Consider the following 25,822-nt stretch of genomic DNA (forward strand, 5'->3'; position numbering starts at 1 on the left):
ATAGGGGGATAGGACTCCCTTTTCGGCACCACGCATCACATGGTCTTCACGGTGGTCTTGTGGCGTCGTTTTCACAAGAACGGTCATAACCGTCCGCCTAGCATCGACAGTGAGCTGCAGCTTAGGCTGTGGCTTGTGCTCCTTTCTGTATTGCGGTCTGCTCAGCCCGACGTTGCCTGTTTGACGTAGCGGCCGTGGCTCTACAATTCGTTTCTTCAGCACCGGCTCGTAACTTGCGAGGAAGCGCCACAACGCGTACCAAAAGTAAACACACGCATCCAGAATTGGTGGCGTACATGTCGTATCCCTCGACTCCCGGCGCGATAAGATGATGTTGATAATGAGCATGATGTTTTATTGGCATAACCGTTGAAACGGGGTCGTCAAAAATAAACAGCTAGCCTGTTTGTGTTAACCAGGTACAGCTGCATGTAGCATGCAACTGCTGAATGTCAGAACATGTTTTGGACTATAAGGCAACTGCAATTTAAAATGTACGTAACGATGCTGCACGGTGACCTGAACGTTAGTTATCGTTAATTTAAGTGGTTCCAATCGTTATATCGGTAACATAAGCGGCAATATCATTAGTTAAGTGGTTCCAATCGTTAGATGCTTGCTGTATGAAGGAAAAATGAAGTTTTTACGTGGCGTAAAATGCCGTTAACTTTGCGTTTGTGCTCAGTGCATGAGGAGCGATAAGTGGGTGGCGTGATAAGCTCGATATGTAGTGATGAATCATGGTAGACTTTATGAAAGAGGGAAAGGGGGAAATAGTTATGACGCAGGGAGATAGCTTGTTTGACTGTTGTTGCACATGATGTACGATGGTAATTTGAAAGAATAACATGTGCAGCGCTATTATGGAATAATTCTAGAGCCCTAGTTAAATTTGCGTGAGGAGGGCTCAAGGGGGAGCGTATTGTTCTAACGTCGAATGTGTAAGAGTTGTGTAGAAGGGTTGTGAAGGGAGTTGGAGCTTCAGTGAAGTGTCGTTAGTACCTCAATATGCGGTTATCATGTTACTCAATCTGCACGAGACAAGAAGACTACGCAGCCGACGTAAGCGTGGTACGGCGGGAGCTATCAGCCTGTGGTTACCCGTGCTCTTTCTTGAATGCTGTCGAACGACAAATGGCACGTCCGCAGTTACCCCATGCTGCCTCTAGTCAAAGGCGAGCCGGAATACCCTATATCCCGTCCACGAGTGAAGCTCTAAGCCGTATTCTGCGTTCATACAATGTTCAAGTGGCACACATTCCAAACCAGAAACTACGGCAATCACTCGTCAATGTTAAGGATAAATTACCAAAAGAGAAATTCCCAGGTGTTGTGTACGTTGTGCCATGCGCGGATTGCGACTACGTATACATCGGCGAAACTGGTGACTTTGAAAGGCGTCTTAAACAACACAATTATGACGTCAAAAAAGAAAATGTAAAATCCAGTGCTTTGGCTGAGCATGCCACTTCAAGTGGCCACGCAATCGACTGGGGGAAGGCACGTGTCCTTACCAGGGAAAAAGGGCTATCTCGACGCCTTTATCTTGAGTCCCTCATGATCCAGACTACGACACACACTCTGAACAGGAGCGATGGCAATCTGCCGTCAGTGTATGCGCGCTGCCTGCGTCACGTGTTCAAGACTATTTAAGCGAGCTGCTCGAGCACCTTTATATATTTTACCTGTGAACAAGGCTCCCGTGTGGGAGCCGGAACGTCTTTTCTTTTAAATCTTTATTTGGTCGGCGAAGTGCCCCGGGTTTTTGCTTACCTTTTAACCATGTTTCATCCGACCAGACGGGCTTCCGTCAAACACTGAACTTCATTAATCTTCATCAGGCGTATGGCCAACCCATCGTTCAGCAGATTCGCCAGTTTGTATCACTGTCGAAGCGAATGGCAGCGTTCCACGGCCACCTCAAGTTTAACTCTAAATGCAAGACTCTGGGTTTGATCCCTCGTTCACTACGTCTGGGAAGACCTGTATCGACACGCTTCGGTCTCAGCGTCATCGCCAAAGCTGAGCGGCAACTCTTACAAGCACGGATCCAAGACTGCCGGGAAAAAGTGAGAACTCTGGAGAACCAAGCTTTCTTTGCTCGCCGTCAGCTAGAGTTTCGCTTGCCTAACGATTTCGCAAGCGTGCAGCTACATGCCAATTTTCAAGCAAGCCTTCGTGCTCGGAAAGATGATCTGTCGCACGACAACAAGATACGCAGACTTCAAGACCAGCGAGGCGACGTTCAGCGCAAAGCAGGAAAGTGCACGTTTCTCAACATGTCCTCCTACAAACCAGACAAAACTGAGCTTTCGGTCCTCAGCCTTGGCCTCAATTTCAACGCCGGAGCTGCAAGGGATAAAAAGAAGTTTGTATGTGCCGTGGAGAACGCCGTTAGCCAAGTTGATCTCGCGCACCGTGATGAGGCCCGCACTCGTGTTGTGTCTGTGCTCTCCAGACTGCGGGGCCCCCCTTCTTCGGCCCTGTCTTCAGAAGAGCGTCAAGCGGTGAAGACGCTTCGCGGCAACTCCAAGGTCGTGATCCTGCCCGCAGACAAAGGGAACGCGACTTTTCTGTTGGACAAAGTCGACTACTCCCAGAAGATGCTGACGCTGTTAGAAGACACGAACACGTACGTTCAACTTGACCGGGATCCAACACCCAAGGTGCAAAGAGACTACCAGAAGCTTTTGGCCGATGTCTTTCGTGTGGTCCCCCCTGAACGCAAGTCACTGTATTTCACATTACTTTGTCATAATAGTTCGGCCCCTGCTCTTTATGGCCTCCCCAAGGTTCACAAGCCAGGCGTTCCCATGCGTCCAATTGTAGATTTTACGCGTTCACCCCTGCACAAGCTATCAGGATTTTTACATCGTGTCACTTCGCCCCTTGTCGGACAACGTGCCACTCACATACGCAATTCCTACGACTTGATGGACAAGGTCCGTGACGTCGTACTGGACAAAAACGACATCTTGGTCTCCTTTGACGTGAAATCGCTTTTTACTAGTGTGCCAACGGAACTTGCCGTGGATGTATGCAGTACCGCTCTGGAGTCGGATGCCACTCTACCCGAGAGATCGCCCATTGATGCACCGGACCTGGCTCGGCTGTTACAGTTCTGTTTATCAAATACGTACTTTACATTCCAAAAGCGTTTCTACAAGCTGGTCCACGGAACGGCTATGGGAGCTTCTATATCAGTAACCGCCGCTAACTTGACAATGGAAGCACTTGAAAGTCGAGCACTCGCTTCGTTCAGCCCTGCTCCGAAGGCCTTCTTTCGCTACGTGGACGACTGTTTTTGCATACTTCACAAAGAAGCAGTTCAGTCGTTCACTTCACACCTAAACAGCATAGAAGCAGCGATCCAGTTCACGGTAGAAGAGGAAGTCGACGGCAAGCTTCCGTTCCTTGATATGCTGATTGAAAGAAAGGGGCCTACTTTGTCGTTCGCAGTTTACAGAAAGCCAACTCACACAGGACGCTACTTGCATTTAGGCTCCTTGCAACCTGCTTCTCACAAAAGAGCAGTGGTTTCGACGCTTCTACGACGCGCGGAGAAAATCTGCACGAGACAAGAAGACTACGCAGCCGACGTAAGCGTGGTACGGCGGGAGCTATCAGCCTGTGGTTACCCGTGCTCTTTCTTGAATGCTGTCGAACGACAAATGGCACGTCCGCAGTTACCCCATGCTGCCTCTAGTCAAAGCGCGCCGGAATACCCTATATCCCGTCCACTAGTGAAGCTCTAAGCCGTATTCTGCGTTCATACAATGTTCAAGTGGCACACATTCCAAACCAGAAACTACGGCAATCACTCGTCAATGTTAAGGACAAATTACCAAAAGAGAAATTCCCAGGTGTTGTGTACGTTGTGCCATGCGCGGATTGCGACTACGTATACATCGGCGAAACTGGTGACTTTGAAAGGCGTCTTAAACAGCACAATTATGACGTCAAAAAATAAAATGTAAAATCCAGTGCTTTGGCTGAGCATGCCACTTCAAGTGGCCACGCAATCGACTGGGGGAAGGCACGTGTCCTTGCCAGGGAAAAAGGGCTATCTCGACGCCTTTATCTTGAGTCCCTCATGATCCAGACTACGCCACACACTCTGAACAGGAGCGATGGCGATCTGCCGTCAGTGTATGCGCGCTGCCTGCGTCACGTGTTCAAGACTATTTAAGCGAGCTGCTCGAGCACCTTTATATATTTTACCTGTGAACAAGGCTCCCGTGTGGGAGCCGAAACGTCTTTTCTTTTAAATCTTTATTTGGTCGGCGAAGTGCCCCGGGTTTTTGCTTACCTTTTAACCATGTTTCATCCCGACCAGACGGGCTTCCGTCAAACACTGAACTTCATATATGTATATGTATATATATATATATATATATATATATATATATATATATATATATATATATATTGTTACGGAGGGATGAAAGACGCGATCGCGAGGCTATGGCTGCTCGGGGTTATTGGCGGTCAGCCATATCTTGTCTGCGCTGACTCATCCTGTATGGATATTGTAAATACAGTATTTATATACTCCGAACATCTCCGTCACATATTGGTGGGAGGTGCGCAGTACAACGGCTGGAAACGAAGCTCTGCAGTGGACATTGCATCACCGTCCGAACCATGAATGACGGTGAGCCCGCGGGATCACCGTCGTTGCAGCCTCCAACGTCACCATCGCCACCTACATCGCTGCCGCCTTCGGTTGTCGTTGTGCAACCCAAGGATCCTGGAACTTTCTGCGGGAACGATGGCACCGACTTTGAAGAGTGGGTGGCTATGTACGAACGCCTGAGCGGAATCAACGGATGGGACCCTACGCTTATGCTAGCCAACTGGTTGTTCGACTTACGAGGCACGGCAAAGGTGCGGTACGAAAACCACGAAGAGGAGCTAACCAGCTCGGACCAATGCAGAGGCAAGTTAAAAGAGTTGTTTGGCAAACCAGCCGGCCGTAAGATTGCCGCAAAGCAGGAACTGGCCTCCCGTGCCCAATCCCCCACGGAGTCCCATGTCTCGTTCATCCAGGACATGCTGGCACTTTGTCGCAAAGCTGTTCACGACATGACAGAAGCTGAGAAGGTCAGGGCGCGTGCTTAAGGGCATTGCTGACGACGCCTTCAATCTGCTCATGCCATCATTATGCCATCATTAAAGAGTGTCCATCATGATGCCATCATTAAAGAGTGATGCCATCATTAAAGAGTGTCCACAGTTCGAGCAGGCAAAAAGCCGGCACATCTTGCAACCATTCGACGGACTTCTCAATACTGCCGCGACGTCGACGTGTGAAGATCAACCCGCACAGCAGCATCAGAAGACGTGGTGCGAATTGTTAGAAGTGAACTGGATGCGATGGCGCCCGCAGCTTTCTGTTCGCGTAGCCCTGATGATACCACTTTTTCGTTTCCCCTCGTACAAGCCATCGTTCGCCAGCAACTGGAAACCATCGGATTAAATTATATCTGTGCTGTCACCAATCCTAGAGCTAACCAACGCCCTTCTACTATTTTCGATCCACCCCGACGCTTCTCTCCGCATTATCGCAACCCGACTGAGTAGAGAACTGCGGACGACCAGCTGATATGTTTCCCCTGTCGCCGTGTTTGTCATGCCGCCCGATACTGTCGCAACTCGTGGCTCTCAACACCTCGCACGCCGACCAACCTGAGCCGCTTTGATGGAAATGCCCGCACTGTTTCGCCCCTTGCTATGTCTAACAGCACCGACCACTCTGTTAGGAACACGTGGTACAGCCGCTCGCCATCGCAGCGCCGACACCACTCTCTTTCACCGCAAACGCGTCGCCCATCTTCCCGTTCGCCGCAGCCACGTCGCCTTTCATCCTCTGTGGCGTTTGGCCGCACCCTTTCAGAAAACCAAGAAATGCAGCCCTCGGAGGTGGTGCTGCATTGCCGACTACCGCAGCAAATCCTCTGTCTGTGCCCACAAGGAGAAGAGTCATAGACGTTAAAGTAGACGGTGTACCTGTCCAAGCACTCGTCGACACTGGAGCCCACGTTTCTGTGACGAGTGCTAGCCTACGTAGACGCTTAAATATGGTCCTCACCTCAGCAGCTGCCCGAGTGCTTCTTGTGGCCGACGGCGGCGTGCTGGTTGTTCTTGGAATGTGTACTGAGTGTTTATATATAGCCGGCCGCCCTACTTCTGTTCTCTTTGTTGAGAACAACTGCCCTCATGACGTTATCCTTAGCTTGGACTTTTTATCCACTCATTCTGCTCTCATCGACTGCGCGACCGGCGTTCTTCAGTTGGAACTGCCTCAACTCGCCACTGCTCCGAGTACCGCCCCACCGAACTTGCGCTCGCTTCACGATGTGCGTCTCTCACCCGAGACAGTTACTTACGTCACTTTTACCGCCCAGCCACAGGTTCCTGTCAGTGAATATGTGCATCGCCCCCATCGTCGACGTGGTTTTGAACCGGAACGTTGCTGTTCCGCATACATTGGTCACGGTTACTAACAACGGGGTCGTTCTACCGCTTCTGATTTTCCGCCTATGCCCTCAGGTGATTCCGGCAGGCAAGTTCTTGGCCAGCGTTTCTAGTGGTTCTGAATTTGAAATTGAGAGTCTGAGTGCCGAGAGGTGCTTATTAGCGCCAGTTGCAGCTCACAGCTCTGCTTCATTAACTGAAGACTTCGCGAAAAAGATTGCACCTGACCTCACCTCTGCACAGGCCCCGGTCATACGTCACCTGCTTGAATCGTACAGTGACATCTCTGATTTCGGCCACAGGTCTTTAGGCCAAACACCTGTCGTTCACCACCGTATAAACACTGGGGACACGTATCCTATATTAGTCGGCGTCTCTATCGGGTATCGCATGCTGAACGTCGAGTCATTCAAACAAAATTGGACAACATGCTCCGCAAAGGGGTCATCGAGCCATGAGCCAGCCCTTGGGATTCGCCTGTCGTCCTTGTGATAAAGAAAGATGGGACCTGACGTTTTTGCGTCATTGTCGCCACTTAAGATTACGCGCAAGGACGTCTACCCACTACCACGCATCGATGACGCCTTGGACTGCTTGCACGGAGCTAAATACTTCTCGTCCATCGATCTTCGATCCGGCTACTGGCAGACTTTAGTTGATGAAATGGACCGCGAGAAGAGTGCCTTCATCACGCCGGATGGCTTACATCACTTCAAAGAGATGCCCTTTCACGATGCACCGACGGTGAGACATTCTGCAGTTTTGCGTACATACGACGGCGTACGACGCCGGTTCTTCTGGCCGGGTGTCTACCGCTGTGTGCGTCGTTATGTCGCAACTTGCGAATTGTGTCAGCGCCTGAAGAAACCTTCCCGCCCACCTCTCGGCCGACTTCATCCAATTGAAGTTCCGTCTGAACCATTCTTTCGCATATAGGCATTGACCTGCTTGGCCCTTTTCTGAGGACGACTAGGGGGAAAAAGTGGATCGCCGTCGCTACTGATTACGCAACACGCTACGCGATAACAAAGGCCCTGCCGACTAGTTGCGCAACAGACGTCGCCGATTAGCTCCTTCACGATGTCATTCTCCAGCACGGTGCACCTCGAAAGTTACTTACCGACCGTGCCCGCTCGTTGTCCTCTCGAGTTGTGGACGACCTCCTTCGCTCTTGTGCCACTGAGCACAAGCTGTCCACCGTCTACCACCCACAAGCGAACGGTCTTACGGAACGTCTCAAGCGAACACTCACAGAGATGTTGTCAATGTACGGTTTCAACGATCACCGCGACTGGGACGCCACGCCGGCGTACGTGACATTCGCGTATAACTCGTCCCGACAAGACACCGCAGGATATTCACCCTTTTATCTTTTTTATGGTCGCTACCCCACATTGCCATTTCACACCATCCTACCTCCTGTGCCCCGCGTTGCCGCTGAGTACGCTCGCGAAGTCATCGATCGCGCTTACATCGTGTCAAATCGCCCGATCTCGCTTATTAGCCTCGCAACATCTGCAGAAAGAGGGTTACGACCGGTGCCATCGCGATGTTCAGTTCACCCCAGGTGCTTGGATGCTGCTTTGGTCACCATGTCGTCGGTTTGGCCTCTCCCAGAAGCTTCTCTCTCGCTATACATGGCCTTATGAAGTCCTACGTCAAGTTAACGACGTCAATTACCACATCGCGCCGTTACTGTTTGATGCATCCCCAAGTCCACCGCCTGTTGACATCATGCACGTTCCGCGGCTGAAGCCACATACTTCACTCGCATTTCTTCGCCTACCATGCGCAGAGACGGCGCTTCACCACCCAGGGTTCTGATTATGGAAGGATGGATGAAGAGAGGAAGAAGATCGCGAGACGCTGGCTGGTGCGGGTTGTTGGCGGTCAGCCATCTTGTCTACGCTGACTTATCCTGCATATGCATCGTAAATACAGTCTTTATATACTCCGAACATCCCGTAACAATATATAACTATATATATATATATATATATATATATATATATATATATATATATATATATATATATATATATATATATATATATATATGGACAAGAGAGAGAGAGGGGCTAAGAATATCCGAATGCCACGCAGTGATGTTTGCCGTCGTTTGGCGATCCTCAAATTGTTTTTTTTTCATTCCGCCAAACGGAATAATTAGCCCTAATCAACAATTCACTTCTCAAATATTATATTTAGATAAAGAATGTCAATGAGAAAATTGTACGGTGACATGAAAAACCCCCGATACAACTTGCTGTTGCTCAATACGTGCTACATAAAACTGTTGTAAGCGTGAAAGAAGCCCGCGAATACATGCAAAGTGCCTCCAACGGCCACTCGTGAATTTTGCACACATTTGCACCCTTGTAGGTAAGGGAAGTCAAAGTTGAAAATACGAAGCCCTGCTTTTATAAATAGCGATGCACACGCCTCGTGGTTGCAAGGTAAATTTCGTGCGTAGTCTCCATCAGGTTGTGGTTGGTTCCAGCTAACATTTCCGCACTAGCTAGCATATTTTCTTCTTTGACCAGCATGTCATTATGCGGCTAGGCGCGCAGATCACTTACCATGGAAGACATGGAGCCGTAATGCCAATGAAACGCCGCAGCTTATACAATTCACATCCTTCGTACACGTTCGTTTGGTGTCGGCTATCGAATGTTTGATGCATAAAGTGGCTTACCTATTATTTTCATCAAAAGACAGCTACTTTCAAATGAACTTTCTTGATGCTACTCAAAGAAACAACCACCCCGTCCGCAAATATTACCGCCGTACAATTTAAATCGATAAACGGTCCGGTCTCCAATCAGTACCATTGGGCTGTTGCTTGTCGCACGTCAGTGAGGGCTGAAAACATTTTTCGATGTAATAAAGCACGTACTTTAATAAAAGTAGACCAATAAAAACAATGGCCTACTTATTTTGTGAGAAAAAATTATAATTGCCTTCTGTTGTGAACTGAAACCTGCTGTATATTGGTCGCAATTTTGTGGTTTGTGAGCCCCCCTCCCCCACTGTAATGCCTCTGTGGCGCTGTGGGTACTTAATTAATGAATAAAATATAGATAGATTAATCAATAAAAATGACATTTTAACTAGGTTTGTAAGTATATGATATATTGAACTTATAGGCAAACATTTAGTGGAGTTGAGTGCCCCCAGCAGAAAAACACCAAGGCTCTTCCGCACTGCGAAGGTGGATTACCAGCTGAGGTGTAAACGTCATGGTAAGAAAACTTTTGGTAAAGAATTCTGTGCATCGCTCATTGTCACTTAGTAACGACGGTCGCAATTGCTTTGTGGTCTTTATGATATACACTGACCGGCATGCTCGAAACTGCAGACACATTTGAGAATGTGAAATCGAGAGAGAGAGAGAGAGAGAGAGAGAGAGAGAGAGAGGGGGCTCTTTATTAGAAGAACAGAGAATTTTGCCGGCGCGTATATAACCGCTGGCATGATACTCTGTATAGGGATGGGGAATGGGATTAAAAGATTCCAGAAAAGAGTGGGAGAAAAAAAAGGGTAAAAATAAATATGAAATGTCCGAGTGGACCTGATACTAATTTTTACACGTGATATGGCGGGTAAATTTAGGCTTTTGTATAGGAAGGATGCAATTTTTAAAGTTTTCCTATTTGACCAATTTCTGTCAGGTATTTGAACAATAAATCCAATACCCGTCGCTGTGTAGAAGGGCCGGTCATTGGACCTAAGATGCTCGGTAACGTTAACGGTTCGTGGCGAATCATGTCCATTTGGTGCTAAATAATTGTCTCTCGTCGCGGTACGCGGGGCATTCTAGTAATATGTGTTCAATTGTCTCTAAGTTGCGACAGTTATCAAAGTATGGGTTAGTGGTAAGTTTTATGCGGTACAGATAATTGTTCGTATATGCCACGTTCAGTCGAAGACGATGGTACAATGTCTCTAAGTGTCGAGGAAGTGGTCGTGGAATTTTCGGTCTCATTTCTGGGTCAATGTAACGTAGGAAGTTATCTTGGTGAAGCGGCAGATTCAAGGTGCGCTCTTTTTCTTGATAGGCATATTTTTTGCCATGGTTAAAGCGTCGGCTTTTGTAAAATATGTTCTTCTGAACTTGCGGTATTGGAGTCCATTTCTGGCCGCTTCGTCCGCTCTTTCATTTCCCGATATGCCGGCATGGCCAGGTATCCACTGGAACTTTATGCAATGCCCAGCAATCTTAGCCCTGTGGTGAAGATATGCAATGTCAAATGCTGCTGGTTGATTATTGCAACGCTTGTGCCTGTTCCACATACTTTGTAGGGCTGCTTTTGAGTCTGTGAATATCACCCATGTCTTTGGCGGCTGCTGTCGAAGTGTATACACAAGGGCCTCCTTAATGCCTTATAGCTCCGCTGAAGTAGATGATGTCGCTCGCTCAAGACGAAACGGGAATCGTTGTCCTGTAGAGGGAACAAAAAGTCCGCATGATGAACGATGAGGAGTTGTAGAGCCATCTGTGAAAATGTGCGTTGCGGCTGCGTATTCTTTGTGCATATATTCTAAAGCTATCTGATAAGTCGCTGCTTGAGGCATTCTCTTTTTCGCACTGATTCCAGGTATGTATGGCACGATTTCCAGTGGGGACAGTGTCCATGGTGAAATGTTTCGCGGCATAATTTGTGACGCCTGAGCAGGAATCGAAATAGATATGCTTCCGACGGCCTGCCCAAAGCTAGATGTAGCACTGGTTCTGGAAATATGCTTTAAAAAGTGAGTCTGCGTATAAATGACGTGGCGGAGGTGTATCCGAAGTGTCTCCTGCGAAGATAGCACTTCCAGAGGCAGGCATCCAGCTTCTGCTACTGTCCCTGAGCGGGACGACCCCTTCGGAAAGCCAAGACATACGCGAAGGCAGTTGTTCCGTGCTGCCTCGAGTTTTTCTCGCTTGTGGGAGATATTTTGTGCAGGATCGGGAGGTAATATCGTAGTGTTCCATGGACGTAGGTCTTATGGAGGAGCACCATTGATCGACAGGTGCTGCCCCACTGTGATCCGGCTAGAAATCGGAATACGTGTGACGCCGAGGAAATCTTCTCACTCAGTTTTTTCACTTGGGGCGACCATGTGAGGTTCCTGTCGATCGTCACTCCAAGAAACCTTTGCGTCTTGACGTATGGAAGGGCGCGACCACCCAACACTAGTGGGTATTTTTCTATACACCTCCGCGTGAAAGCCATGGCAACGTTCTTGTCGGGGGACAATTTCAGACCCCTTGGGTTTAGGTAGGCCGATATATTTGCTAGCGCTCTCTGGAGGCGTTGTTGGGTGGTACTGCGGGAACGCGCCGCACTCCAAATGCAGATGGCGTCCGCATACAGTGTGATTTTGACGCCAGGGGGCAGGTTTCTTTTCAGATGGATGAGGACTAAATTAAATAATACCGCGCTTAACACAGCTCCTAGTGGCACTCCCTTTTCGACGGCATAAAGCGCCGTGGGGCCATCCGGGGTACACATGAAAAGTTGGCGTCCTTGAAGATAGTCTTCAATCCATGCGTAAAGCCGTCCTCCAAGACCGAGGGTTTCCAAAGGGTCAAGTATTGCTTTATGATAGACCGAATCATATGCTGCCTTATTATCTAAAAATAATGCAGTAGGTATGTCTCCAGAGACCAATGCCTCTTCAATTGATGAGACCAAGGCAATGACATTATCAATTGCAGATATATTTTGCCGGAAGCCATTCATTTCCTGCGCGTAAACTTTTGCAGTTTCCAGGAACCAATTTAGTTGTTTGTAGATAATTTTTTCGAATAGCTTCCCTACGCAGCTAAGCAGAGATATGGGTCTGAAGGAGGCGTAATTTGTTGGCTGCTTCGATGGTTTCAATATAGGAATGACTTTCGCAAGCTTCCATTCCGTAGGAATGTCCTCAGATATCCATGAGGCGTTGTAGTACTCCAGAAGGCGTAGGCGAGATGTGTGACATAGATTTGCGAGTGCTTCATAGCTCACGCCGTCATGGCCAGGTGATGATCGCTTCTTTACGTCACTGATTGCTGCCGTGAGCTCTTCGATGGTGAATGGTAATTCTAAGTCAGGAAGGGTAGCTCGAGGTGGACTAGGCTGTCGACTTGCAATTTGCCGCAAAGGTTGTGCCCCGTTGGAAAGGAGCCTGCAGTACTGCTCTGCCACCTCTTTCAGGGATGCGCGCTCATGTAATGAGAGGGCGATAAAAGGATAAAGCTGTTACGGCTCTTTGCGAATGCCTCTGACGACTCGCCAGATTTTGCTCAGCGGTTGTCGCATGTCCAGTGTCCCACAAAAGTCCCTCCACCTTTCTCGGTCCAGTTTGGTGAGGTAACGTCGTATATGTCTTTGTGCCCGTCGACAAGTTCTGAGGTCTTCGATATTCTTAGTACGTAGAGCCTTCCTTTCGGCACGCCTTCGAATTGCACATAACCTTTCAATTTCCTCGTCGTTTGTTGGTACATTACAATGCTTAGTGGCAGAGCGGGTACTTTGTTTGAGGCAATGAGCTATTGTCGGTATTATTTCTGTATTCGTAGTCGAGGCTGTGATTCCTTTGTCTACGGCTGCTGTGTAAGCTTCCCAGTCTACTGACTTCAGTTTCACTTTTCTGGGGGGCGTACGAAAATGAAGGGCAGAGATTAGGATCGGGTAGTGATCACTTCCTCGAGTCTCGAAATCTGTACACCATCCGAACATAGGGACCACTTGGCTTGATACGAATGTGACGTCAATGCAGCTAACAGTCATCGGATTTTTGAGGTATGTTATGCTGCCATCGTTCAAGGGCTCTATACTGTATTTTGCAAAAAGCTTCGCCAGCTTGGCACACCGAGCACATGTATGTGAACTGCCCCAGATCTCGTTATGTGCGTTGAAATCGCCACAAATAATATGTGGAGACTGAGTGTTTGTCAACAAGTTTTCCAATCTGGTGACGTCGAAAGGTGATCCTGGTTCCAAGTAGACGCCGATCAGGGTAAACACTTTGGATGCAATCACTGTGGTTGCGCAAATATATTCGTTCTTGTCATGTGGTGTTACGTCAATCGCAGAGGCAGGTATGTCGTTGCGAAATCCAACGAGCAGTCGGCTAATTCCATTTTGTCGCCTTGAGTAATGAAAATAATACCCCTTTATCCTAAAGTGCTCGTCGACGCGAGACTCGGAAATGACTAAAAAAGGGAATCGGTACACTCGCGTAAGATGCTTAAAGTCTGCTCTCTTCGAGCGCAATCCGCGAGCGTTCCATTGGAATATAGTACACGTGCGGAAGTGTTTGTTGGTGGACACCGCTTGTGAGACGATTGTTGGCGAAGCCATCGTTGCTACTGCGAAGAATCACGGCTTTGCGCCGTGAAAGAAGACGACACTAGCGGTTCCAAAGCCAGGACGGCCTACACTTCAGGGATGCTCGTAAACGATGCGCGTACGCCGCTGGGTGGTCGGTTTGGCCAGATCGGTGTGGCATCGCAACCGTTTTGTGTGCAGCACGAAACGCGTAAACCATTCCTTTATCATTCCGGACACATCCACACTGAAATCACCGACAACGACCGCTGGGTTAGTGTCATCGCGACTAACCCACGCAAAGTGAGTAGCCATGAACTTTACGGGGCTATGAGCCATTGCATTTGCTGCATGCTTACGGGGGTAGGAGCCATTGATGGCGCCAGTTGTTGACATGCTGTGCTGTGTGTTGTATGCGTGATTCGAAAGAATGTAAGCTCTATTCACTTTGCCGAGTGCTTGTAGCCTCTGTCTTATGGGGCTATGAGCCATTGCATTTGCTGCATGCTTACGGGGGTAGGAGCCATTCATGGCGCCAGTTGTTGACATGCTGTGCTGTGTGTTGTATGCGTGATTCGAAAGAATGTAAGCTCTATTCACTTTGCCGAGTGCTTGTAGCCTCTGTCTTATGGGGCTATGAGCCATTGCATTTTTTGCTTGCTTATAAGAGTATGACTGCTTAAGGCCGATCCACACGAAGGAGCAAGTCTGTGGGCCGATCGGTCACGTGATGCAACGTCATGGCCCGCCGCGGTCCGGTCTGGCGCAGAGCACATCCACACGACGGACCGCCATGGCAGACGGCAGAGCAGATCAACCAGCTACACTCTCGGCCAAAGTATCATTGTTATCATTCCGGCTCCATTCTCACAAAGCCGGGACCTGCTCAACGAGGGATAAAAAATAAAAAACCTCCTCGTCACTCCAAGATGACACGGTGCTTAAAAAAATATATCTGCTGCACGCACGTGTAGGTGGAACGGCGGACATGAAACGACTGGCTTGACTGGCTTTTGCTGAGCCGAAAACTAGATTGAATTTAGCTGAACACACTCTGTTGCCGGGCAACATTCGTTAGCTACGCCAAAATCGCTGCGGTTTGCATGCGGTCTGCCACCAAAACTGAAGCGGGAAAAGCCTCGGCGATTTGTTGGACCGCGAAGGCCGCGGTCTTCGGTTTGGCAGCGGTGTTCGGCGCGGGCCAATGGCGGTTAGCAGGAACTGGTGACTTCCTATCACGTGATGCTCGGACCACGGTCCAAAAAAGGAATTTGGTCCGTCATGTGGATCGGCCTTTACGGGGGTACGATCCCTTGAGAATGATAGCTTTTGTGTGCGGGCACAAGAATTCGGCGGCACCCTAGCCATATAGAGCTTCGCTGTAAAAATACAAGTTAAATTATTCAACTAAATTACAGTAGCTCCAGTTACGCGCTTCTTGCCAGTAGTGGCCGCAGTCGATCTTTGCCTTCTGTGGCGATCGCTGGAACTTCAGACCGTTAAAGGCCTGGCTCGTTCCGTTCAGCTGCTGCGACTGCGGCGGCACAAGCAATGAGGCGCTGCTGTTCACTTTGTAAGCTAACGGCTGCGAACGCAGCAATGCTGCATCCCCTTGCGGCGTGAAGTGCGGCGCTATTGAAATGGAATAAGAAATAAAAAAAATACTCAATGGTGTTTCGCACGCGTTACCACCACCACCACAACCACCACCACCACCACCACCACCACCACCACCACCACCATCATCATCATCATAATCATCATCATCATCATCATCATCATCATCATCATCATCCTGGTTGCCTCTCCATCCTCCTGGATGCCTCAACCATACTTCTCCAACTACCCCGGTCATGTACTAATTGCGGCCATGTCGTTCCTGCAAAATTCTTAATCTCATCCGCTCACCTAGCCTCTGCCTCCCCCTGCTATGCTTCCCGTCCCTTGGAATCCTGTCCGTAACCTTTATTGAGCATCGGTTATCCTCCCTCCTCATTACATGTCTTGCCCATGCCCATTTCTTTTTCTTGATTTCAATTAAGATGTCTATAACTCGAGTTTGTTCCCTCACCCAATCTGCTCTTTTCTTATCCCATAATGTTACACCTATCATTCTGCTTTCCATAGCTCGTTGCGTCGTCCTGAACTTAAGTAGAACCCTTTTCGTAAGCCTCCAGGTTTCTGCCCCGTACGTGAGTACTGGTAAGACACAGCTGTTATACACTTTCCTCTTGAGGTATAATGGCAACCTGCTGTTCATGATCTGAGAATGCCTGCCAAAAGCACCACAGGCCATTCTTATTCTTCTGATTACTTCAGTCTCATGATCCGGATCCGCGGCCACTACCTACCCTAAGTAGATGTATTCCCTTACCACTTCCAGTGCTTCGCTACCTATCGTAAACTCCTGTTCTCTTCCGAGACTGTTAAACATCACTTTAGTTTTCTGCAGATTCATTTTTAGACACACTTTCCTGCTTTGCCTCTCCAGGTCAGTGAGCATGCATTGCAATTGGTCCCCTGAGTTACTAAGGAAGGCAATATCATCAGCGAATCGCAAGTTACTAAGGTATTCTCGATTAACCCTTATCCCCAATTCTACCCAATCCAGGTCTCCTAATACCTCCTGTAAACACGCTGTGAATAGCATTGGAGAGATCTTATCTGCCTGCCTGACGCCTTTCTTTATTGGGATTTTGTTGCTTTCTTTATGGAAGACTACGGTGGCTGTGGAGCCGCTACAGATATCTTTCAGTATTTTTATACATGGATCGTCTACACGGAGAAGAAGAAGACGGACGCAAGCGCTAGGGTTCCATCTCGGCTCCTGCTCTCTTGAATGATTTCGGCAAGATTTTCGCCTCTAATCTCCATCATGTTGTTACCAACGCACGTCTAAAGGGAAGAGGATCCCATCGATATTGGACTTTTTTCGGTGGGTGGCCTCTTTTCCATTTTATGAACGTTTTTGTGCTCGGACCACGCCGCCGCCTTTCTGGCCCTAACGACAAGCCTAGCCCGGCGTAGCGCCGATCGGTGCCATCAAGTGTAGCTGGACCAACAATTCTGAGATCTCAGTGACCATGCAGATGACGGTTGAAGGGGAGGATCTTCCTCCTCAAGAATTTTCAGCAGAATTTGGATGGCAGTCGGCAGTTTAGAAGCGTATGTCCGCCAAGGCGGTCTCTGCCAAGCGCCCTAGCGGCGGCATATGGGGGAATAAGCCTAACGCCGGTGCCTCAATCAGCACTCTGGGAAATGGAAATAAGCTCAAGAGCAAAATCATCAGGGCATCACGGATGCCTCCCATTCCCAAGGAACATGCCAGAATTATCATACGACCCCGCGGAGGGCTGAATATTGCCAAGACATGACCGACCGTGATCGGTAAGGCTACCGTGGAAGCGGCGGGTCTTACCCCTACGCAGATAAGCTCGGACATCATTTGTCCTAACATACAGCAAAACATTCTGGTGGCCAGCACGCCCAACCGAGACAGCGCTTCAAAATACACACGAATCAGAGCAATTCATGTGGCTGGAAGCATGCTTGAAGTCAGTGCATACGAAGCCGCCCCCGCACCACGTGTAAAGGGGTAATCAGACACATCGACCTCAACGACAGTCCATCGGACCTGGAACGTAACATCGTCAACGAGAGAAACCCACTGGCCTTCGCGGTCAAGATAATTAAGAACACAGGCACAGTCATCATTGCTTTCGACGGACTCAAGGTTCAGAACTTCGTACGCTATGGCCCAGTCCTTGTGAAAAGCTTTCTTTATCGCAAACAAGTCGATATTTGCTACGTGTGCGGCAAACTCGGCCATCGTGCCGGCGTTTTCCCGACTCCCCAAGAGAACACCTGCAGAAGATGTGGGGCAGTCAACTCGGACGATCAACACCAGTGCACGCCAAAGTGTTTGTTGTGCGGGGGCCCACACCCTACGGCGGACAAAACGTGCAAGAAGAGATTCCAGATCCCGTACGTCGTCAGAAGGAGACGATTGGAGAGTGCGACGGTGGAAGCTTCGACAAATGGGGCTTTGTCAACACCACATAGCAGCCACAGTAAGAAACACTTCGAGCAACCTCCACCGGAAGAGCCTAAGGGGCGCTCCCGATCCAGGGGACGCTCTCGCTCCAGAGGGAGCCCCCGGAGTCGCTCTCGATCCACAGGCCGCTCTTGTTCCAGAACCAGGACCAGACCACGCTCCAGGGGTCGCTCCGGATCCCGGCGCCGAGGCAGTCAAGTCCGGTTCAAGTCCTGCTCGAGGTCCTGCTACAGGGATCGCGGACCCGGGTGTTATCCGACCTAAAGACAGCGCTTCAAAGCCCTAATCACCAAGGCCACGCAACTAGCGCGCGACTCCCCTTTGATCATAGCTGGTGACTTCAACGCGCCGCACCACACCTGGGGCTACCCATATAACACTAAAAAGGGGGAGGACCTCTGGCGTGAGGCTCTAAACCTAAACGTGATGCTAGTCACGGACCCAGCGTTCCCCACCAGATGCGGAACGTCTTCGAGCCGTGACACGACACCGGATCTCACCTTCGTCAGTAGCATTGCAGCGGTCAAGTGGACGAACCTCGGGGTAGACTTTGGTAGTGACCATTATATTTTGGCCACGCACCTCCAAGTCGACCAGAAGTACACAGTATACAGTACACAGTTCTAGTACACAGACTGGGCCAAATTTCGCAAAATTAGGGAAGAGCGAATGGAGAGTGAGGACAAGCCTAGCCTCGAACAATGGGTTGCACAGGTTAGACAGGACATCAAGCTACCACCAAAGAGGTTTGTACTGACCTCCCGGTGGAAAAGATGGACAGCCGTCTCGCTCACCAATTGGAAGCCAAGCAATCCCTCCTCGCCAGGTGGAAACGACAACGGCTCAACCGCAGGCTCAGAAAAAGGATGTCGGAAATCAACAGAACTATAGAGGAACACTGCAGAGCCCTCTGTAAACAGCAATGGGATGAGGTGTGCAACTCAATCGACGGGCAGATGCGCAACGGTGGCACCTGGAACCTCCTAAAGCATCTCCTCGACGAGACGAAAACGAAAACCAACCAACTTAACACACTGGCGCGCACCCTACCCACAGCCAAGCGAGAATATTCGAGCAAGGAAATTTTATCGAAACTCGTACAGAAGTACCTATCAATCGCATCGTGCCCTACGCCACTTTCCCCTGACTACGAAGGCTCCGAGAACCCTGAGCTCGACGCAGAATTCGGGATTGAGGAGATCAGGCAGGCGCTCCACGCCCTCAACGGCAGATCGGCTCCGGGTCCGGACAAGATCACAAACAAAGCTCTACGGAATCTGGACGTTAGCGTTCTTCCAAGATTCCGGTACGCTCGAGGTCATGAGGCATTGCGTATGCAGGGTGGCCAGTTTTTCTTGAACAATCTGCCCACCATCCTTCAACAGATCTGCTGTTACCTGATCCTCCCCAGCTGCTATCCCCCTTTGCATAGCCCCCAAGGCTTTCTTTACTTCTTCCAGCGTTACCTGTGGGATTTCAAATTCCTCTAGACTATTCTATCTTCCATTATAGTCGTGGGTGCCACTGGTACTGTATAAATCTCTATAGAACTCCTCGGCCACTTGAACTATCTCATCCATATTAGTAATGATATTGCCGGATTTGTCTATTAACGCATACATCTGATTATTGCCAATTCCTAGTTTCTTGTTCACTGCTTTTAGGGTTCCTCCGTTCCTGAGAGCATGTTCAATGCTATCCATATTATACTTCCTTATGTCAGCTGTCTCAGGATTGTTGATTAGAGGCTTTCATACATTGGCGTTTCTTGATCAGAGCTTTCGTCTCCTGCGACAGCTTACTGGTATCCTGTGTAACTGAGTTACCACCGACTTCTATTGCAGTCCTTAATGATGTCCATAAGATTGTCGTTTAGTGCTTCGACATTAAGGTCCTCTTTCTGAGTTAAAGCCGAATACCTGTTCTGTAGCTTGATCGGGAATTCCCCTATTTTTCCTCGTACTGCTAACTCATTCATTGGTTTCTTATGTACCAGTTTCTTCCGTTCTCTCCTCAGGTCTAGGCTAATTCGAGTTTTTACCAGCCTGTGGTCACTGCAGCGCATCTTGCCCAGCAAGTCCACGTCTTGTATGATGCCAGGGTTAACGCAGACAATACAGTCTATTTCATTTCTAGTCTCGCCATTCGGGCTCCCCTACGTCCACTTTCGGCTATCCCGCTTGCGGAAGAAGGTATTCATTATCCGCATATTATTCTGTTCTGCAAAGTCTACTAATAGCTCTTCCCTGCTATTCCAGGCGCCTATGCCATATTCCCCCCTGACTCATCTCCAGCCTGCTTCTTTCCTACCTTGGCATTGAAGTCGCGCATTAGTATAGTGCATTTTGTTTTGACTTTACCCATCGCCGATTCCACGTCTTCATAGAAGCCTTCAACTTCCTTGTCATCATGACTAGATGAAGGGGCGTAGACTTGTATGACCTTCAATTTGTACCTCTCATTAAGTTTCACAGCACCCGCCACGCTCTCGTTGATGCTATAGAATTCCTGTATGTTACCATGTATATTCTTATTAATCAGGAATCCGACTCCTAGTTCTCGTCTCTCCGCTAAGACCCGGTAGCACAGGACGTGCCCGCTTTTTAGCACTGTTAATGCTTCTTTTGTCCTCCTACCTTCACTGAACCCTATTATATCCTATTTAGTGCCCTCGAATTCCTCAAATAGCACTGCTAAACTCGCCTCACTAGATAACATTCCAGCGTTAAGCCTTGCCAGGTTAAGATTCCAATGGCGGCCTGTCCGGATCCAGGGAATCATAGCACCCTCTGCTGCGTCACAGGCCTGACCACCGCCATGGTCAGTTGCTTCGCAGTTCCTGGGGACTGAGGGCCGGGGTTTGATTGTTGTATTCATATGGGAGGTTCGTATGATTGTTGTATTTATATAGACATTATACCCAAGAAAATGCAAATACCGGCGCTTTCTCAATGCTATCGCCACTATATAAATAGTGGTTTGTAATATCTTCAACCAAACTATTTGTTGCTTCATTCTTGGCACTTTGCGATTTGTAGGTATACTGTCTCGCTTCCACTTAAGAAAAATAATGTTTGACAGATGTAGGAATCGAAAATATATCGTAGAGAACAGGAGCCGGGAGCTCTGATAATTAGACCGTGGTCGCTTTACTTTCTTCTTTATTACGACGCATTTTTTTCTATCATTCTTCCCACATTGCGTTAAGTAGATGGGTTCCTGCCTCGCTTTATACAAAAGTAAGGAATCTGTGACCTATGGTGGAATCGAACGTTGGCCGTGGAGTACGGCAGCCCGATTCCTCAAATAAACCACCATCGCTGTTTTTCGATTTATTCTTGTTTCAGAACTTGTTCTGGGATTCAGCTGTTCTCATTTAATAATGGCGTGACATAAAAGAAAATTGAGGAGTGGTGCAGCTTTTTCTGCATGTTTTATGCTGATGACCGATTTCGACGTCCTAGAATCTCCTCTCAGCTTCTGTAACATCCTGAGGAAGTGAATTCGCTGAAAATATTTTTCATCAGCGTACTGTTTATCAGTTACAAGCAGTCGTACATTATTCCTATTGCCCGGCGCTTGTTGTGCCCACAGGTAAACGCGGAGACATCAGCGGCTGCTCAGAAGTAACAGAAGACTGCTGTCAGAAGCTGGCTCACAAGCGCGAGGGAATGTCTGTCTCGAATGGTACATATAAATTTCAATGGGCTTGGACTAGTAAGCGGTGCCCTAGGGCTTAGTTTTGAAGTGTTTCAGACAAAAAATTGTGCTTGCAGTTGTGGAGCACAGCTTCCCGTTGAGCGTGAATTTTTTTATTTTTACCCGGAAGCTGGCCAATTAGATATATGTTTCTTCGTGAGTCTCTAATGCCATCCCCGTAAATAAAGCGCTTCCCTGATTCAAACGCTTAGCCGCTGTAAAATGGTGACGTATTGCTCACTCCGCCAAACATACCACCCGTCAAAAAGTTCTCACAAGCACAACAGTGACTGATTTCGCACTAGGTGTAATCCTCAAGCGTTATTACAGGATTGCCTGTTGGTATACTCAAAAAAGAAAGCATTTTTCATTAACGAAGTACATTTTTTGTATGTTACGGAATCCTTTCCTTTTCAGAAGCATCAACTTTCGTGATTGCAATGTATTTGAGGCATTATTCTTTTATACATTTCTTTTGTCAAGGTAGAGCCTTAAGAATGCAGAGAGCTTTGTCAAATTCAAAGCGGAATTGCTGATCCATATATTTTATAAAATATATGGGTTGCATCAAAAATTGAGAAAAAATAAAGCAAAAGTGGCGGCGCACGAAAGCAAAGGATGAGCTGTTTAGCATGGAAAGTGAGAATAAAATAAGTAGCTGTGGCGCAACGCCTAATGAATTTACTTAAACCAACACAGTTTTTCAGGGAAGAATGCCTTTTTAAGTTAACAACCCTAATGAAGAGCCCATTTATTTGTGTTTTCGCAGGGAGTGCTTCTTAACAACGGCGCCATGGTATGGGGCATAGTTTGACACTGGCACGCAAAAGAGTCTGCACAAAAAGAAACTCTTCTCGGTGCTAGATTCTGTCACATACGAACAAAGGGTACTCCTTCTCATGCAATGAGAGCATGTTGCTTTGTAATAATGACGTTGCTTAGTGGCTCACGCCCCCTATGGTTTTGTTTTGCCACAACAGAGACGGTGACAGTAGGCGTATTCATATCTGCGATAAAAGCGTTGCGGCGTTTTACTTTGCTTAGTTACAACTTCCATTGAAGTACCACTTTATCCTGCAGCGGATATCGCGTAACACGTGCTTTCTGTATCAAGAAGTGTATTACAATTTTTTCTCACTTGGCTGCTAAGTCAGCAAATGGACAATGCACTGCCTGCATATTGCGGGTGCTGTCGTGCATAGTCGAATCAACGTGAGCGCTGCCAGTTTATGTGCAACGTACGATTATAGATGTGGAAGCTGTGGCTGAACTTGCAGAAAGTGGCGCGATTCAGAGATCACAGGCCATGGTTGTACCTATTGTATGCATTACGTTGTCCTTCTATGTAGCCTCGCGTTCGTGAACAGTTCAGTACCTTCATTTGCTGCTATGCGCTAGTTTTTCAGCTCGTGTTGCATTCAAACCTTCTTATACTACATATGTGGGCTGAACAAGGCCAGTTGAACACGGTAAATCACGCTTTTAATCATCGTAATACAGCAGAGTACTTAATGGAAGCGCATTATGCAACAAGAGGTTATAAGCTTGTCTTGCACAAAGCCGAGGCCTTTGCTGCTGAACGAGCGGTGGCCTGAAGGAAACTTCAAACTCACAGCCATGGCGGTGAGTCACTCGGGCTAATACTAACACAGGAAACGTGTGAGTATTCACAATATTTGCTGATAATTACTTGTGCGAGAACTGAAAATCATTATACTTATGTTTCGCCAACCGCTGGAAAGTTTGACATGTCTACTGGAAGAACTAAATTTGGCTGTAATTACAATTTCATATAAGTGGCGTCCAAGAACATTACTAAATATCAAATTCAGGGTATGTACGTGTCAAAACCAGGGCATACTTTTGAGGCATGCCGTAGTGAGGGACACCGAAATAATTTTGGCCATTTATATGCGCTGAACCCACGGTGCGTAGGCGATCTTGCATTTCGTCCGCATGAAAATACAATCGCCCTGGTCGGGATTCGCTCCCGCATCAATGGGCTTAACGTTATGACTGATGTGTATGCGAAGTTGGAAGTGCGTATGCGTGGATTAATTACAGATTTTGTAGTGAATTACTTAAGCAATGTTCATAGGTTTCCGCTGTCTGCCGCTTGAACAAAATGCCACAATGCATTTAAAGCGGCGGTCTTCCTTTATTCATGAACCTTCTATTTTCTTGCACAATGGAAAGCCTACCAGTTGTAGAAACGTGCAATGGTACCTCTGGAAAGCGCGTAGGAGTTTTTTAAAACCACTCTTTAATCTGCGTATTCTCTTCTTAGATCTCTGTGTACGGACGCCGGCAACATTGATTACTGGACGCGCTAGCAACCTCGGAGCTCCTGCATTAATGGGCCACACGGTTCACGTGACCCCATTGCTTTGCACAAGGCGGCGCCTCTTTTCCACATGCACTCGCTGAAAACTAAATAAATTACTCTTTCGCGCAAGTAAAAGTTAACCGAAGAGCTCGAAATACAATATCGTGCAATACAATAAAGTATGCAAGCAAAATATACCTATACGTATATGAAAAACGTATAGTAGCAAAGCGTAACACCAACAATGGAAAAAATGACATCCTCCTTTTCAGTGTTGCAAATATGGAATGACCTACCACATTCACTTAACAGTCATTGACTTGGAATGCATTCAGACATTATTTGAAATTATTTATTTTGTGTAAACAGTTTCAGGCCCCATAATGTGCGCTGCTCTATAGTTGTGTTTCTTGATTTACAAGATGTTTCAGCGGACACTTTCAAACATTTTTAAAGGTTACCTGTGGCAGAAAGACCAATATTTGTTCATGAGGTGGTCTACACAGAGGCGGGCATAAGTGCAAAAAGAGTGCAATGGCTCGGCCCCATCAAATCCCGCTCCACTTGAGCGTGCTCCTCGCCTCTTGTCAGCCAATTAGAAAAGACATGCCGCTCAACGTAGGCAATGTTATTCGTTTTTCAAGCAAACAAAAGTGGCCTCCTATGAACAAGGGTCTGTTCAGACAACCCTGCCGGTGAACGCCTGATGCTTGCGTCGGTGGTTACACAAATATGACGTTGGGAGATTTGAATAAACACATTTTGGGATAGTTTTACGTTATAGGGCCCCAGGCACCCTGTACCCAGTAGTACAATGCTTTTTTCAATAGGTCACGGACTACTCAGTTACCCAAGTTGGCGGGAAAACCGCTAGAGACACAGACGCAGAACACAGCAGGCAGTAGCCTAGACCCCAGACAGTGCGTGAAGTATTCTAAAAATCACCATGGCAGAAAAACTCAACGCGGGGCCCTATAACGTAAAACTATGCCAATCTGTTTTTATTCCAGTCTCGTGACGTCAAATTTGTGTAACCGCTGACGCAAGCATCGGGTGGTGACCCGCAGAGTTGTCTGAACAGCCCAATATAGTGCACGCCTCGTTTATAAGAGGTCACCTTTGTTTGTTTTCAGCACTAATAACATTGCCTACATTGAGCGGTTTTTGTTGCGTAATTGGCTGACAAGAGGCAAAGAGCACGCTCAAGCGAAGGTCTCTTAGGGGCCGGGCCAGAGCAGTGAAAATAGATAAACGGATGAAGAGGGCGACATCGGCATCAATGATCGGTCCACTTCCCCTTCTTTTGCTTGCGGTGGCTGTTACAAAATCGCGGCAGCGTTCAGCGGAAGGTTAACAATGCCGGTAAAATGGATGCTCAGCAAAAATGAGTAGGTAGAGCGATATAGTAAACGTGCCGAAAGGGATAGATCCTGTTATACTGCCACGCGCAAACTTTTATTGCACATAAATAAATTCATCGTCTTCGGCAGGTATGAGTAGCCAGTGCCTGAGTGATCGACGAGCAGCCATCGTCTATTCCTTTCGGAACTGGGCAGCCTCCGGCAGTTCAAAAGAAAAAAAAAACTGTTTTGTTCAGCGTATTATTACATCTTTACCGCATACACGGGCCCTATAACGTAAAACTATTCCAGTATGTTTTTATTCCAATCTCCTGACGCCAAAATTACGTAATCAGTGACGCAAGCATCGGGCGGTGACGCGCAGCGTTGTTTGAAAAACCCAATAAAACGCGCTTCTCGCTTTTAGGATGTCACTTTCTGTTGCTTTTACAGCGAATGGCATTGGCTACATTAAGTAGTTTTTCTCGTCTAGCTGGCTGAGAAGAGGCGCAGAGCAGGCTCAAGTGGAGAGAGTTACGATGGTGCCGAGCCAGCACAGTGAAAGTAGATAACCGGACGAGAAGGGTGGTGACGGCGTCTGCAATTGATCCCCTTCTACTTCCTT

At 47.9% G+C, this 25,822-nt stretch overlaps 1 protein-coding gene across 1 annotated transcript in view; it reads left to right on the forward strand.

Annotated features, from left to right (window-relative positions):
• The first annotated feature begins 2,279 nt into the window (after nt 1–2,279).
• Nucleotides 2,280–25,822, forward strand: part of LOC126519841 (uncharacterized) — a 49,235-nt gene continuing 25,692 nt past the window's right edge. The window contains exon 1 of the mRNA XM_072285705.1: nt 2,280–2,706. Coding sequence (XP_072141806.1) covers nt 2,280–2,706 — 427 coding nt within the window. The remainder of the gene's footprint in view (nt 2,707–25,822) is intronic.

Source organism: Dermacentor andersoni, unplaced genomic scaffold (genome assembly GCF_023375885.2).
Source record: "Dermacentor andersoni unplaced genomic scaffold, qqDerAnde1_hic_scaffold ctg00000039.1, whole genome shotgun sequence".
Lineage (NCBI taxonomy): Eukaryota > Metazoa > Arthropoda > Arachnida > Ixodida > Ixodidae > Dermacentor > Dermacentor andersoni.